Source organism: Hippocampus zosterae, chromosome 11 (genome assembly GCF_025434085.1).
Source record: "Hippocampus zosterae strain Florida chromosome 11, ASM2543408v3, whole genome shotgun sequence".
In the NCBI taxonomy this organism is placed as follows: Eukaryota; Metazoa; Chordata; class Actinopteri; order Syngnathiformes; family Syngnathidae; genus Hippocampus; species Hippocampus zosterae.
In genome coordinates this window covers 3820972-3834841 of record NC_067461.1, presented here as the reverse complement: position 1 = coordinate 3834841, position 13870 = coordinate 3820972, and the positions used below count along the sequence as shown (strand labels likewise).

Sequence of the window (13870 nt, the reverse complement as noted above, 5' to 3'; positions counted from 1 at the left end):
TTTTAAGTATACTTATCTCTTGACATTTTATTTACTTTTTTTACTTGCTTTACTTTTTTTCTGTTTTTCATAAATGCGTTTTTTTAATATCTTGAATTTGTGAAAAAATATACAGTATATTTATTTTTCACTCATGAAGGGTTCGGTGAATGTGCATATTAATTTTTTTGGGTTGGGTACCTCTGAAAAGGTGAAGAACCACTGGTCTAGTGGTTGTTGTTTTTTATTTTTATGTTTACAGGCACCTGATTGGCTGACAGGTGAAAGCGGGTGACACTTCAAGTACCGAAATGATGTGATACACACACAAACACGCACACACACTTGTATCATCTGTCTCCTAATGAGTGTGAAATGTGAGCAGCGAACCAATGGAAGGAGGCTGGCTGCTTCGCAGCAGGTGATGATGATGATGTTGTTTTTCTTCTGCCTGCATGAACCGGCGTCATTGTTCTGCGTTTCTATTTCCAGGTCTGGCCTCACTCACACGAAAACATCACTCACGTTGAGGGGATATACAACATCTGCACTATACACCTCACCTCAAATGTCAGGTTCTTTTGATTATTCAAAAAAAAAAAAGACCAAGTTCTTAAAAACTGTATTTTCATTATTCAATTGAAAAAAAAAAGCTTTTTTGGAGGGCAAATTCATGTGATTGCAAAAGTTTGCAAAAAACAGTCTCTTCTGACTGGGCAGTGGGCACGTGGCTGTGTAATAATTTACGTAAACTCCTATTGAATGTCAGTAAAAATTTGCCACCATTTGATAAACATTCCATAATGTTCAAGTTGCTCTCATAGGATTTTCCTGACATTTTTGCAATTAAATCGTACAGAAAAAGGCATGATCCTCAGGAGAAAAGTCTAAAAGAATTTCCAAGGTATTAAATATACAGGGGCAGACTGTATGGGTTTTCTCCGGGTACTCCGGTTTCCTCCCACATTCCAAAAACATGCATGGCTGGTTAATGAAACACTCTAAATTGTCCATAGGTGTGAGTGTGAGCTTGGATGCTTGTTCATCTTTGTGTGCCCTGCGATTGGCTGGCGACCGGTGGAGGGTCTCCCCCGCCTACTGCCCGAAGACGGCTGAGGTAGGCTCCAAGCACCCCCCAGGAGCTGCTGTAATTTCTGGCAAGTACTGGCTGTTTCGGTACACGTGACAACAATCTCCCATTATCTTCATCTGTCCGGACTACGAGGTTTTGTGGCAAGATGGAAGCTTATCTTGCAAAGAAAAAAAATCATGCCATCTATCAAACACAAAGAAAACTGAACTTTTTGGCCTTCAAACCCCAATCAAGTCTTTACCATTCCCTGTAAATACCTCACCTCATTTCCAGACAATTTAAGTACTTATTGATGTCTTTTATGTGCAGGACATTGAACCGGCTTGAGACAGCCCTTCTGGTGATTAGTAATTCTTCCTTTTGAAAGCAGCTTGCTGGCTCGATTTTTGGTTTGACCTCCTCATTCACCGGCAAGGTGTCTTCTAATCAAACAACTTGATGGATTTTCGCTAAGCTGAGAGCTGTTGGCCGAGTGAAACAATATCCGAGTGGCTCCGTTTTGTTGCCATAGATTCCCGATCCCTCCCCGATGGGTCCCTGATAATCGGCTCACGTTGTCTTGTTGCGTTTGGCGTGTGCTCGGTGTTACTGACTGAATGAAACGGTGATTGTGTGACATGCTACACCACCGTTGTGTCATAGACGATATTACCGTTTTAGCTTGAAATAAAATGATCAAACTGGATCATCTGTGGTGGATATCTACTGCTGATTGGGATCACTACGGCAAATTCCTTCATTAAAACGTTGGAATTAACCCCGGTTCAAATCAAAATGGCCGACTTCTTTCTTCAATTCCCATCATGTGTCCTAGAGAGTTTTTCTTGCACGATGGACAGATCAGATGAATTCTCTGTGGATGGGTGAAACTGACGTCAAGCGTGAATTCTTTCTTTCCAGGGCATGCTTTTGCGGTCGCTTTTCGTAGGGGGCTTCTGCTGTACTTTGCAGAGGATAAAGAATATATGTATGTTGTTCAATATCAGGCGGCCCGGTAGTCCAGTGGCTAGCACGTCGGCTTCAAAGTGCAGAGGTACCGGGTTCGATTCCAGCTCCGGCCTCCCTGTGTGGAGTTTGCATGTTCTCCCCGGGCCTGCGTGGGTTTTCTCCAGGTGCTCCGGTTTCCTCCCACATTCCAAAAACATGCGTGGCAGGCTGATTGAACACTCTAAATTGTCCCTAGGTGTGAGTGTGAGTGCGAATGGTTGTTCGTTTCTGTGTGCCCTGCGATTGGCTGGCAACCGATTCAGGGTGTCCCCCGCCTACTGCCCGAAGACAGCTGGGATAGGCTCCAGCACCCCCCGCGACCCTAGTGAGGATCAAGCGGCTTGGAAGATGAATGAATGAATGTTCAATATCAGAACTGCCTCATTGTCATTGTACCACAGGGTGCATAGAAATGGAACAGACACAATCCACATCCAACAGATAATTTTTCAAAGAACAAGCATAGTTTTTCCTAAATTCTGTACAATATGGCCCTTAGTGGATAAAAAGCTTCCCCACCCTTTGATTTTAAAAGCAAGTCTTTCCTCTGTCACTCAAAGATGTGATCCTCTCTGGTCTCAATTATTTGTCTGATAGTTGTCTCATGTCAGGGTGTTTTTCCCCAATTCTTGACACCTTTTTATCTCACGTGGCTTTTTGACAGAAAGGTAATGGAGTCGGAGTATGAAGTCGAATTGCGTGTCACAGCCTCATTTTGATTTGTGGCAAGGAGACAGGCTGCCGTATAGACTATTTACGCCAGGCCAAAGGGGGGGGGGGAAAACACATCCTTTGATTTGATGTCAGAGTGAGTGGGAGGTCTGCATGCGCTGTTCTATTAATGAAGGCATCTTTGTGAATCTGCGCCTTGTGCGAAGCGAACCGTTCCGTCGGGCGTGCTAACTGCATGACAAGCAGCAGCATTTCCGAGCACCCTCTGGGGGGGGAGGCGACATCATGGAGTTGCAAGAAAACGTGTTGCAACGCTCTTGAATGATTTCTGCATAAATTGGCCCTAAAATGTGATCAGAATGTCATTGAAGTCACAATAACAGACAAACGGCTCTTTGATGGTTACGGGGAACTAATGGGAGTCACCAAAGAAACATTCACCCATGGTTGCAGAAGGAATTACATTTCTACCTGACGGCTACACTTTATTTTACTTTGGAGTTTTTTTTTTCTTCATTAAAATTTTTGGGCGGGTTTGGATTGAAGGAATTTCCATTCATTTCAAAGGGAAAAACTGATTTTGACATAGAAGCAAATTGAACTTGGTCACAGAGCGAATTACCCTCTTCAGTCTTCAGTGCATTTTTTTTTATGCTTCAATACAACTAAAGCCGCCATTTCCTGTATTGGTGACTGCAAGACAAATGGGTCTTATGAGCCATAGCGCTCAAGATAATGAAGTTATTGTAATCCGAAGCCTTTAAAAACAAAACATTTTTGGAGCCCCACTTTTCATCGGAGCGCAAATGAATGCCTGCAGGGACCTCCCCCCCAAAAAAATCTCAAGTGCCAGAAGCAAAAACAAGCAAAGCAAGTTCCACTACAGAAATAGACAATCTGTTCTGACTCTTGTTATTATGATGCCTGTTTGCCGGGAGAGGGAGGGTTGGGGGCGGGATAGCCGTAGGGAATACTGTGACGTTTGACTCCGACATTTCCACGATGATCGGAAATGATACGATGCAGTTATGTGGGCCGAACAAGTCCAGAGCCATTTCTGCCATTTTCTGTGTGTCCACACTTGGGTCACAGGCGAGCTGGCGTTGATCAAACACCCTGGACTGGTGGGTCAATCGCAGTCAATCGAACAAGGGGTCGGCAATCAAACGTTTAGGTCCTCTACTACAGAAAAAAAACAAAATAAAATGTTTTGGGAATGTGGAAGGAAACCGGAATACCCGCAGAAAAGCCACGCAGGCCCGGGGAGAACATGCAAACTGCACACAGGAATCAAACCCTCGACCTCTGTCCTGTGAGGTCAACGTGCTAACCACCGGGCCGCCCTTCGCCTCAATAATATTCATGATTCATTTTTCAAAGTCAGAGAGAGCCACAACCCGCGGCTTTCGATCCACATGCGCCCCCGAAGCCGCAGGTTGCGGACCCCTCAGCAAACAACCATTCGCATTCACACCTAATATTTTTGTTCCCGAGGAGGAAGCCAGAGTAGGTGATTCAAACGCGAACATCAGAACTGTGAGGCAGATGTGCAAGCCACAAAATCCACCGTGATGCCAGCAACATTCATGACTTCATCTTCAAGAGAGGTAGAAGTTCATCGAGGACGATGGCGAGTGGGAAGGTGTAGAATCTCTCCATTGTTTTTTTTTCCTCTCTTCTTTTCACACTCTGCAATCAAGAACATTTTTAACTCAACGCTGCTGCCTTATTAAAAGTCTTTGTCCCACTGCCACATCAGCAGCGGTGGCAGAGGCAGTGGGTGGAAACCACTGTTCATTAGTTCCTTTCTTTCATCCTCAGTGTGGGGGACTCAAGGTGTTATTCACGCAGTTTGGTATCGTGAACATTTTCGACATGGACAAAAGGGACATTTTTCCTTATCCAGATATCGACACAATACAAATGGCAGAGAAGGTCCCTAACTGAGCTCCAGCAATCGGCAATGGGAGCGGTACGATTATAAAAGAATCATTGGTGTGGTCTCTTCGTATTGCAGGTTTTCATCTGTTGCCGCATGGTTGATGTGGAACATCCCGCCTCCACTTCCGGCAGGTCGGGAACATCCATCCATCCATTTTCTGATTTGCTTCCCTCAGATGGGTCGCGGGGCATACTAAAACTTATTGCAGCTGTCTTGGGGCAGTCGGCGTGGGACACCCTGAACTGGTTGCCAGCTAATCGCAGGGCACACAGACCAATAAACGTCCGTGCTCCTCCTCAAACCTCGGGACAATTTAGAGTGTTTCATTAATCAGCCAAACATGTTTTAGGAATTTGGGGGTGGGGGGGCGAAACCGAGTACCCGCAGAAAACCCGCGCAGGTGCTCACCCTCACACCTCGGGACAATTTAGAGTGTTTCATTAATCAGCCAAACGTGTTTTAGGAATTTGGGGGTTGGGGGGGGTGAACCCGAGTACCCGCAGAAAACCCACGTAGGTGCTCACCCTCACACCTCGGGACAATTTAGAGTGTTTCATTAATCAGCCAAACATGTTTTAGGAATTTGGGGGTGGGGAGGGGGGGGGTGAACCCGAGTACCCGCAGAAAACCCACGCAGGTGCTCACCCTCACACCTCGGGACAATTTAGAGTGATTCATTAATCAGCCAAACATGTTTTTGGAATGTGGGGGTGGCGGAGGGGGGCGAACCCGAGTACCCGCAGAAAACCCACACAGGTGCTCACCCTCACACCTCGGGACAATTTAGAGTGTTTCATTAATCAGCCAAACATGTTTTAGGAATTTGGGGGGGCGGGGTGAACCCGAGTACCCGCAGAAAACCCACGCAGGCAAACATGCAAACTTTAAGGCTGTTTTGCTTTTATACCTCTGCGCTGTCTTCATGAAGCATGCGTCTGTGTGTCTGGGTAGGTATACGTATCCAGATATGCTAGCAGCCCGTTCGGTTTGCATTCCACAAACTTTATTGACATGTAAACAGACAAACATCAAACACAGCTTGATTAAAAAATAAATAAACGGATGCCACTTAAACGCTTTACGGTCAACATCCTGATTTGTCACAAATCCCTCATGAGTCACGAGGTAGAATGGCTCCCTGCTACACGCCTTACCCTGTTTCGCCCGATGTCACCGCACATTAAAATTACTCACATGCTTACACCTACATGACATTATCCCACAAATAGCAAAAGGTGACTAAAGGTTTCGGATTAAATGAGGGTTCATTGTCTGAAAGGCACTTTACAACTCATGCCTGACAGCTTCATCATAATACATCAACCCTGCGTCATTCGTTGCCATGTGTGAAACGCGCCATACAGTCCCGAAGGACTTCACATTTTACATTATCCCCTGAACACATAGTGTGTCTAATCCGGGATTTTCCATTGAGGTTACGCTTCAATATTAATCATGGCACCCAGTTGGGGTGGGGGGGGGGGGGGGGGGACGAACAGTATAGCATCGGTAATGCTGAAGGTCTTCATGCATTTAGGAAGCAAGGACCATTTTACCACTGTCTTGATCACATTTGGATCATATTGAAGGACGTAATGGCACCAAACGGACACTTACAGTATTTTAGATGGTCAATAAAAAAAAAAAAAAAAAAACACCTCGTATCTTCAGATGATTTTCTTTTAATCTGAAAAGCAGACCAAAATGTTTCCTATATGCTTTGGAGAAAAAAAAAAACAACTCGCATTACTGTATCCCAGGCTCCATACCAAAATTTTAAATGTTATTTTGGAGAAAAAGGGTGGTTAGATCAGGTGGGAATCTTACTTTCAGGGTTCTGGTCTTGAGCCTTATGCTAAGCATAAATAGTCTCTGTGAATATTTTTATATCTGCAAATCGTATTGTAGTCCTTCTCAGATTTAAAAACATTTTTTATAAAACGCATAAAGTCTGCTTAGCTCAATTGATAGTCTGTTTGACTCTCAGGGTTGTGGGTTCAAACCCAACCGTGGGTTGGCGGTAGCGTTTGTGTAGGAATGTATGACTTGATGTTATATTTTAGACGACGCACCAGATTTAAGAACACGTTTCTGGGGGAGGTTGTGAACTCGGCTGGTACAGCATTCTACAGGCTCAGAATTCTGGGTCTAAGACCCACCTGAATTGTATTGCCCGGTTAGCTCAGTCGGTAGAGCATGAGACTCTTAATCTCAGGGTCGTGGGTTCGAGCCCCACATTGGGCGTTACCTTCTATTTCGGTGTCTTAAGTCCTGTGTGCTCCATTTAGACTTGAGACCATATTTCAACATACATGCCCAATGGCAAAGAAGTCTGACATTGGGTGTCACAATCCTATAGAGCACAGAGGTCAAGGTCAAGGCCCGGGGACCAGGTCAATCCTGATATATTGTTTTATTCGGCCCACGAAAGCAATTCAAGAATGTCAACTTCCATGATGCTTACTAAAATCTGAACCAAAATTTCAAATAGTCAGAACTATAATGTCATAATTACAATGTATTGAACAATCCATTATTCTAAACCTTAAAACTAGTTATCCATCTATTTGATGTTTGATGTGTATGTAAGAGATGTGGAGGTGATTAGACATTTATATGGTTTCACAAAATTCAGTCATAACGGCCCTCCGAGGGAAACCGTAATAACAATGAGTTTGGCAGCCGTGCTCTTGAGGGATATTTTTTTCTGCCATTTTCGGCTCCATGCCAAAATTAAAAAACATTATTTTGGAGACAAAGGCTAGTGTACAGTACTCCTTCCCAGATTTAAAAACATCGGTTCGAACTCCACCTTGGGTGTGAGCTTCTGTGTAGGAATGTTTTGCCTGATGTTTGGCGTATCCTAGACTCTGCACCACTCTTGTAAGCTTTGGATGCACTTTTTATTTTATCAAAAGAAACTCAGGGCGTGTGCTCTTCAGCCTGGTTAGCTCAGTCGGTAGAGCATGAGACTCTTAATCTCAGGGTCGTGGGTTCGAGCCCCACATTGGGCATCAGGTTCACTTGTGGTGTATTTTGTCTGGTGATAACATTAGCATGTATGCAAAGCCTGGTTAACTGACTCGGTCGAGCGTTACACTTTGACACCTATGTTGGATATGCAACCCTGTTGAGGAATAATTTTCCTCCATGTCAAAATAGATGTATCCTTCAATCCACACCAGGTTTGAAAACGTACTTCCTGGAGCACAATCCGGGTGAACTCAGTCAATAGAACATGAGGGGTCCTAATCTGAGTGTTTTGTGTTCAAGCCCCAGATGGGTTGTTGCTGATTGGTTGTTTCTGGAATGTGTAATCTACCTGGTAAAAACCTTGGCGCTCATTTTCAAAAAGATTTGTGACCCCAGGTTGAAAGCAGCGGGTTACGCTAACGGTAGCATGTATTGTTGTCACGCGCTTCGCTCCGAGTACTTCAGCTTTCTCCCACATTCCACAAACATGCAGGTTCACCGATGACTCCAATTTGTCCTTTTGGTGAAAACGAAGGTGTGAATTGTGGTATGTCTCATGGAATTTACCACCACAGCTTCATTGAAACCAAACATCAAGACATTTCCAGGAGGGAGAAAAATACAATCATGGTCTCTGCTTCACTAGCCAAGAGATGATTTGCTGCCGGGCGCTTGGCAGTGATCATTAGTCGCGTTGGCATTGAGCTGGTCGTCCTGATTCCTCCTGGCGTTGGCCTTCAAAACGGCGGAGAAGGATTCCCGCTGGCTCCTGCCGAGGATCTTGCGAGCCAGGAGGCCGCAGGTTTTCCTGTACTGGTGGCGGAGCAGCGAATAGACGAAGGGGTCGCTGGCCGCTTTGCCGTACACCAAACATTTGGACAGCGCCCCCCAGTGTGCGTTGATGTGCTCCGGGGAGAAGAGCTCGACCAATCTGTCTCAAAGAGAACGAGAGAAGAGTTATTAAACCTGATAAATTTTGAAATTTTGCCACGGTTGATCAATTGACAACCATTGAGACCTCTCAGCTCATTAGCAGGGCGCTAATCTTACTCATTCTATGCAGAGGATCAAGAACATGTAAATGGCCTGGTTTGTCAAAATAAGCAGTACAAAATACAGCTTTCTGCTTTCAGGTGCAGGCAGTAAAATGAAAAAAAAATCGACTTAAGGAACGTAACCGCGTATCGATATAGGACTCTGATATTTCCTACAACGGGAGGAATTTAATTAGACTGGAAGAGCCTCCGCGTGGCGAACATTCCATTGAAATGTCACGACAACGTCTGCAAATGTCAATCCGCCGATGCCCGAATGCATCCGATTGTGTTCAAGCGAGACGAACGAGCAAATGCATAGTTTGGTGGCTAATCTGTCCTCTTAATTACGCGGATCTCCTCCATTCCGTCAGACGGCTATTTCCATCCCACCGAATCTAACAGCTTGCGACAGGTCTCCGGCGCTAATGCACGCGGCCAAATACTAATGAGAGCTACCGAGAGTGGCGCTGACTCATTTGCTTCTTTCATCTCGCCGACGAGGACTAAGCGTGCTCGCAGGATCGATGGGCGGCGCGAGTGAAATCTTATTGCCACCGCGACGCCGATCAGGTATCAGCGCAATGAGAAGGAGTGACTCTCAGATTCAATTCAAGTCCAGTAAAGTGTACCGTTCTCATGGCGGTAATTGGCGTTATCGGTTCATCGGTCGCTCGAAAGTCAGAATTTAGAATTGAGCAGTGAAAGTATTAGTCACCTGTTGTGCCGCAACAGGCAGCATTTACACTTACTGCACGTCGATGTAGCGCAATTAAGAGCGAGAAGAATAGGCAGAGAAGGTCCCCTATGGGTAATAGTCGATACTACAGTAGAATATATCCCAGAGAGTATTGATGTATGCTCTGTTTGGATCTGTTACTGTTCCACGGGTGTTCAAATCAAATCGCAAGTGTTTGAAGATTTTTCATTTCCTTAGCATTTATGCGGCGGCCCGGTAGTCCAGTGGTTAGCACGTCGGCTTCACAGTGCAGAGGTACCGGGTTCGATTCCAGCTCCGGCCTCCCTGTGTGGAGTTTGCATGTTCTCCCCGGGCCTGCGTGGGTTTTCTCCGGGTGCTCCGGTTTCCTCCCACATTCAAAAAACATGCATGGCAGGCTGATTGAACACTCTAAATTGTCCCTAGGTGTGAGTGGGGTTGGTTGTTTGTCTCTGTGTGCCCTGCGATTGGCTGGCAACCGATTCAGGGTGTCCCCCGCCTACTGCCTGGAGACAGCTGGGATAGGCTCCAGCACCCCCCGCGACCCTTGTGAGGATCAAGCGGTTCGGAAGGTGAATGAATGAATAGCATTTATGCTAATTTCCATGAGACCATATATGGAATTTCACAAACTGGGTCAGCATTAGGCAGCCCGGTGGTCCAGTGGGTCCAGTGTCAGCCTCACAGTGCAGGTCTGTTACTGTTCCACGGGTGTTCAAATCAAATCGCAAGTGTTTGAAGATTTTTCATTTCCTTAGCATTTATGCGGCGGCCCGGTAGTCCAGTGGTTAGCACGTCGGCTTCACAGTGCAGAGGTACCGGGTTCGATTCCAGCTCCGGCCTCCTTGTGTAGAGTTTGCATGTTCTCCCCCCCATGTGCCCGAGTGGCTTTTCTCCGGGTACTCCGGTTTCCTCCCACATTCCCAAAACATGCGTGGCAGGCTGATTGAACACTCAAAATTGTCCCTTGGTGTGAGTGTGAGCACAGACGGTTGGTCGTCTCTGTGTGAGTCTTGAGTCCAATGTCATGAAATGGCCCTCATGCAAACCCTCCAATTTTGTTTTCGTGAATTTCTGACCACAGCAATCGGGCCAAAGTCGCGGCAAATTCTGCTGCTCACCTGGTGATGACGTACGGGGTGAAACAGAGCACAAAGGTGCCGATGAACGTGCTGATCTTGTTGGTGGAGCGCTGCCTCCTTTGCTTCTGCTCGTCCAGGCACTTCTGGCGAACACTGCGGAGGACATCGGGTGATGAAGCAAAGCATGCTGGGAAACAGCAGATGACATCAGATAATCCAAAAAGGCTGCAGAGAAATACACATTTTGAAGTACTTTCTTTGGCGTGCGCTTGATTTCTACTTTCATTCATTCATTCATCTTCCTAACCGCTTGATCCTCACTAGGGTCGCGGGGGGTGCTGGAGCCTATCCCAGCTGTCTTCGGGCAGTAGGCGGGGGACACCCTGAATCGGTTGCCAGCCAATCACAGGGCACACAGAGACGAACAACCATTCGCACTCACACTCACACCTAGGGACAATTTAGAGTGTTCAATCAGCCTGCCACGCATGTTTTTGGAATGTGGGAGGAAACCGGAGCACCCGGAGAAAACCCACGCAGGCCCGGTTGCCAGCCAATCGCAGGGCACACAGAAACGAACAACCATTCGCACTCACACTCACACCTAGGGACAATTTAGAGCGTCCAATCAGCCTGCCACGCATGTTTTTGGAATGTGGGAGGAAACCGGAGCACCCGGAGAAAACCCACGCAGGCCCGGGGAGAACATGCAAACTCCACATAGGGAGGCCGGAGCTGCAATCGAACCCGGTACCTCTGCACTGTGAAGCCCACGTGCTAACCACTGGACTACCGGGCCGCCCTTTGATTTCTACTTTCTTTTTCAAATCGTTGGCCAATGCGTGATGGTGGAGATCAAACTTTTTACACACGGCAAAAAAAAAATACTTGGACAGCTTCATAAGCCACATTAAAAATACAGTCGCGTAGTAGGCCAAGGTGTTCATTAAGAAGAAGACGGACACTGTATTCCGAAAAGTACATTTGATATTTGAATAAGCCACTGTAACATTCTGCGGTTTGTGTTCGGGGGTTTCCGACAAGGGTTAGACTTTCAAATCAGGATATCGAAGTTGGCATGGGGTGTCAAAATCGGGTTTCAAAGTAGATTTTGAGTTTTAAGTCGGGTGACAGTTTATAACAGTGTCAGAATGTGTGACCTCAGGATTTTTGCTGCCCATTAATTTTTTTGGGGGGGGGGGCGAGAGTGAGTGAAAGCACCCTCTCCTGCCCACCACAACCCCCCCCCCCCCCCCCCCACTGTTACAGCCAGATTTTGAAGCAATGCAATTTCCTCTCCTTAATGCAAAAGATAAGCGGGGAAGAAGAAGACGACGAATTCCGGTGGGAAGTGCTCTTCACCTGGGATGAATGTCGACGAGCAGCAGCAGCGTCTGCATGGTGATGACGTCGATGCGCTTGCAGTGGAACCTCGCCACCCGGAGCACTTTCAAGTAGGTCACGCACATGGCCACCAGCGCGAGCAGAAAGCTCAGCGCGTGCAGGGCCACGGTGAAAACCAAGAAGTGCGCTCCGCCCCCCTTGACCCTGGCGCCGCGTAGGGTGCACGACGCGTACAGCTGGTGGTAGCCCACCCACGAGCGGCAGGAGGCGGCGGCGGAGAAACACAGCGAGTGCGCCCACGTGTAGCCCACCGCCGCCGCCGCGTCCCGGCGCCGCACCCTGGAGTGATAACTAAGCGGGAAGACCACCGCCACCCATCGGTCGATGCTGAGCGCCGCCATGGTCAGCATGGAGTTGGTGGTGAGGAAGGTGTCCAGGAAGCCCACCGTCTGGCACAGAGCCCCTCCTCCGCGCTGCTGCCGGCCGGATGTGAGGAGCCCCGCGAGGGTGAGGGGCATGTTGGAGACGCTCTGCAACAGGTTGCAGAAGGTCAAGTTGAGGATGAAGAGAGCGGGGACTTCCTTGCGGATCTCCGCGTTGTGCACGAAGCAGATCAGCACCAGAAGGTTGGACAGCAGCGACACCGCGATGATAACCAGCAGCAACGCGGCGCACGCCACGTCCGCGTCGTGCATGGTGCCGCAGTCCTCGGGGTCAGCCGAAGCTCGCCGCGGGTTGCCGCAGACTCAACGCGCGCATCGTGCGAAATGAACTCCAAAGAATGTGCCGGCTGTTGCTTCCCAAGCTTTGACTGGATCACGCCGGCTCATGCGCAAATACGCATCAACGCAAAACGCATCCTCCAGAAAAAAAGCGGGGGGGTCGGGGGGGGGTGTAGTCCAAGCTTCTCTTTTCTGCGAGTGACTGTGTCAGCGTGCTCGTCTTTTCCGTCGGCGCATCAGAGGACTGAGCACCCCACCCCCCTTGTGTTTAAAAATAGACCCATTTGGCATGGGAAAAATAGCAAGCGCGCGGTTGCGTGGTTGCGTTCTGATGTCACGGAGAACGTCACCCGAACACCGACACAATAGTGATCGATCGAGATGTGCTTTTCGAACTTTTCTCACCACCCTCAAATGAATAACTTATTCCCTTGCATTGATGAAAACTGGCGTGGCACCGCGTTCTTTCTTTCCTTCTTTCTTTTTAAAAAAAATCTATTTAAAGGACATTGAAAACCGCCTCATTGACATGCAAAATGCCAAGTTTTGGTTGGCCGGACTAAACGGTTAAAATGATTTTTGGTCATTTGAATAAAATCCTTGATTATGCATTTTAAAATTAAAAATTAAAAATTTTTAAAAAATTAAAATATTTTCAGAAATAATACTCAGACATTATAATATAGAGCGTCATTGTCCTTTTTCCATAAAAAGAGCAATATGCATAAAGCACATTTTTCAGTCAAATGGAACACAATTGTGAGAAGAACTATAAAGAAATGCAAAATTAAATGGTGGAAAATTGTTTAAAATTAATTAATTTCAATTAAAAATATTTTTTAAAATTACAAAAACAATAAAAAAATGCTATACTGTAAAGAAATGCAAAATTAAATGGTGGATTTTTTTAAATTAATTAATTTCAATTTAAAATATTTTTTAAATTACAAAAACAATAAAAAATGCTATACTATAAAGAAATGCAAAATTAAATGGTGGATTTTTTTTTTAAATTAATTAATTTCAATTTAAAATATTTTTTAAATTACAAAAACAATAAAAAAAATGCTATAAATAGCACACACACCAAAAAATCTAGTTGCATCCTAGTTCTTCAACAAATTAGACTGGTCCTCACAGGACTGAGGGAAAACGCTTCCCCAGCCCTACGTGAGGGTTGCCAAATATGGTTCCGAGCACCATAAAAGGTTAAAATGCCTCTTCGCTTGAGCTCAAAGCACAGTTTCATCTCAATGTGACCGACCCCATTAGTGTTGTCTGTAATATGCCGTCTGTGTCACTTTGAATTCATCACAGACGTCTG

At 46.3% G+C, this 13870-nt stretch overlaps 1 protein-coding gene, 1 long non-coding RNA gene and 2 other non-coding genes across 4 annotated transcripts in view; 2 read left to right on the top strand and 2 right to left on the bottom strand.

Annotated features, from left to right (window-relative positions):
• The window catches only part of LOC127610597 (uncharacterized), a 157899-nt gene that overhangs the window by 95972 nt on the left and 48057 nt on the right, over positions 1–13870 (bottom strand). The window lies entirely within an intron of this gene.
• trnak-cuu (transfer RNA lysine (anticodon CUU)) lies at positions 6845–6917 on the top strand. Its single transcript has one exon. It is a non-coding gene; the product is annotated as a tRNA-Lys (tRNA).
• On the bottom strand, positions 7475–12801 carry LOC127610578 (G-protein coupled receptor 26-like). The gene is made up of 3 exons (XM_052080889.1): positions 11843–12801; positions 10520–10633; positions 7475–8577 (listed from the first exon to the last, which is right to left on the bottom strand). The coding sequence occupies exons 1-3, from the start codon at positions 12517–12519 to the stop codon at positions 8289–8291; spliced, it is 1080 nt and encodes a 359-aa protein (XP_051936849.1). The 5' UTR covers positions 12520–12801; the 3' UTR covers positions 7475–8288.
• trnak-cuu (transfer RNA lysine (anticodon CUU)) lies at positions 7615–7687 on the top strand. The gene has a single exon. It is a non-coding gene; the product is annotated as a tRNA-Lys (tRNA).

Bases quoted from the DNA above. Each gene is read 5' to 3' on its own strand.
- LOC127610578 (XM_052080889.1), bottom strand. From the start codon at position 12,519: ATGCACGACGCGGACGTGGCGTGCGCCGCGTTGCTGCTGGTTATCATC. The intron at 10,634-11,842 runs GTGAAGAGCACT...TGTCCTCCGCAG, and splicing joins CTCGTCGACATTCATCCCAG to TGTTCGCCAGAAGTGCCTGG. The intron at 8,578-10,519 runs GTGAGCAGCAGA...TCTTTGAGACAG, and splicing joins ACCCCGTACGTCATCACCAG to ATTGGTCGAGCTCTTCTCCC.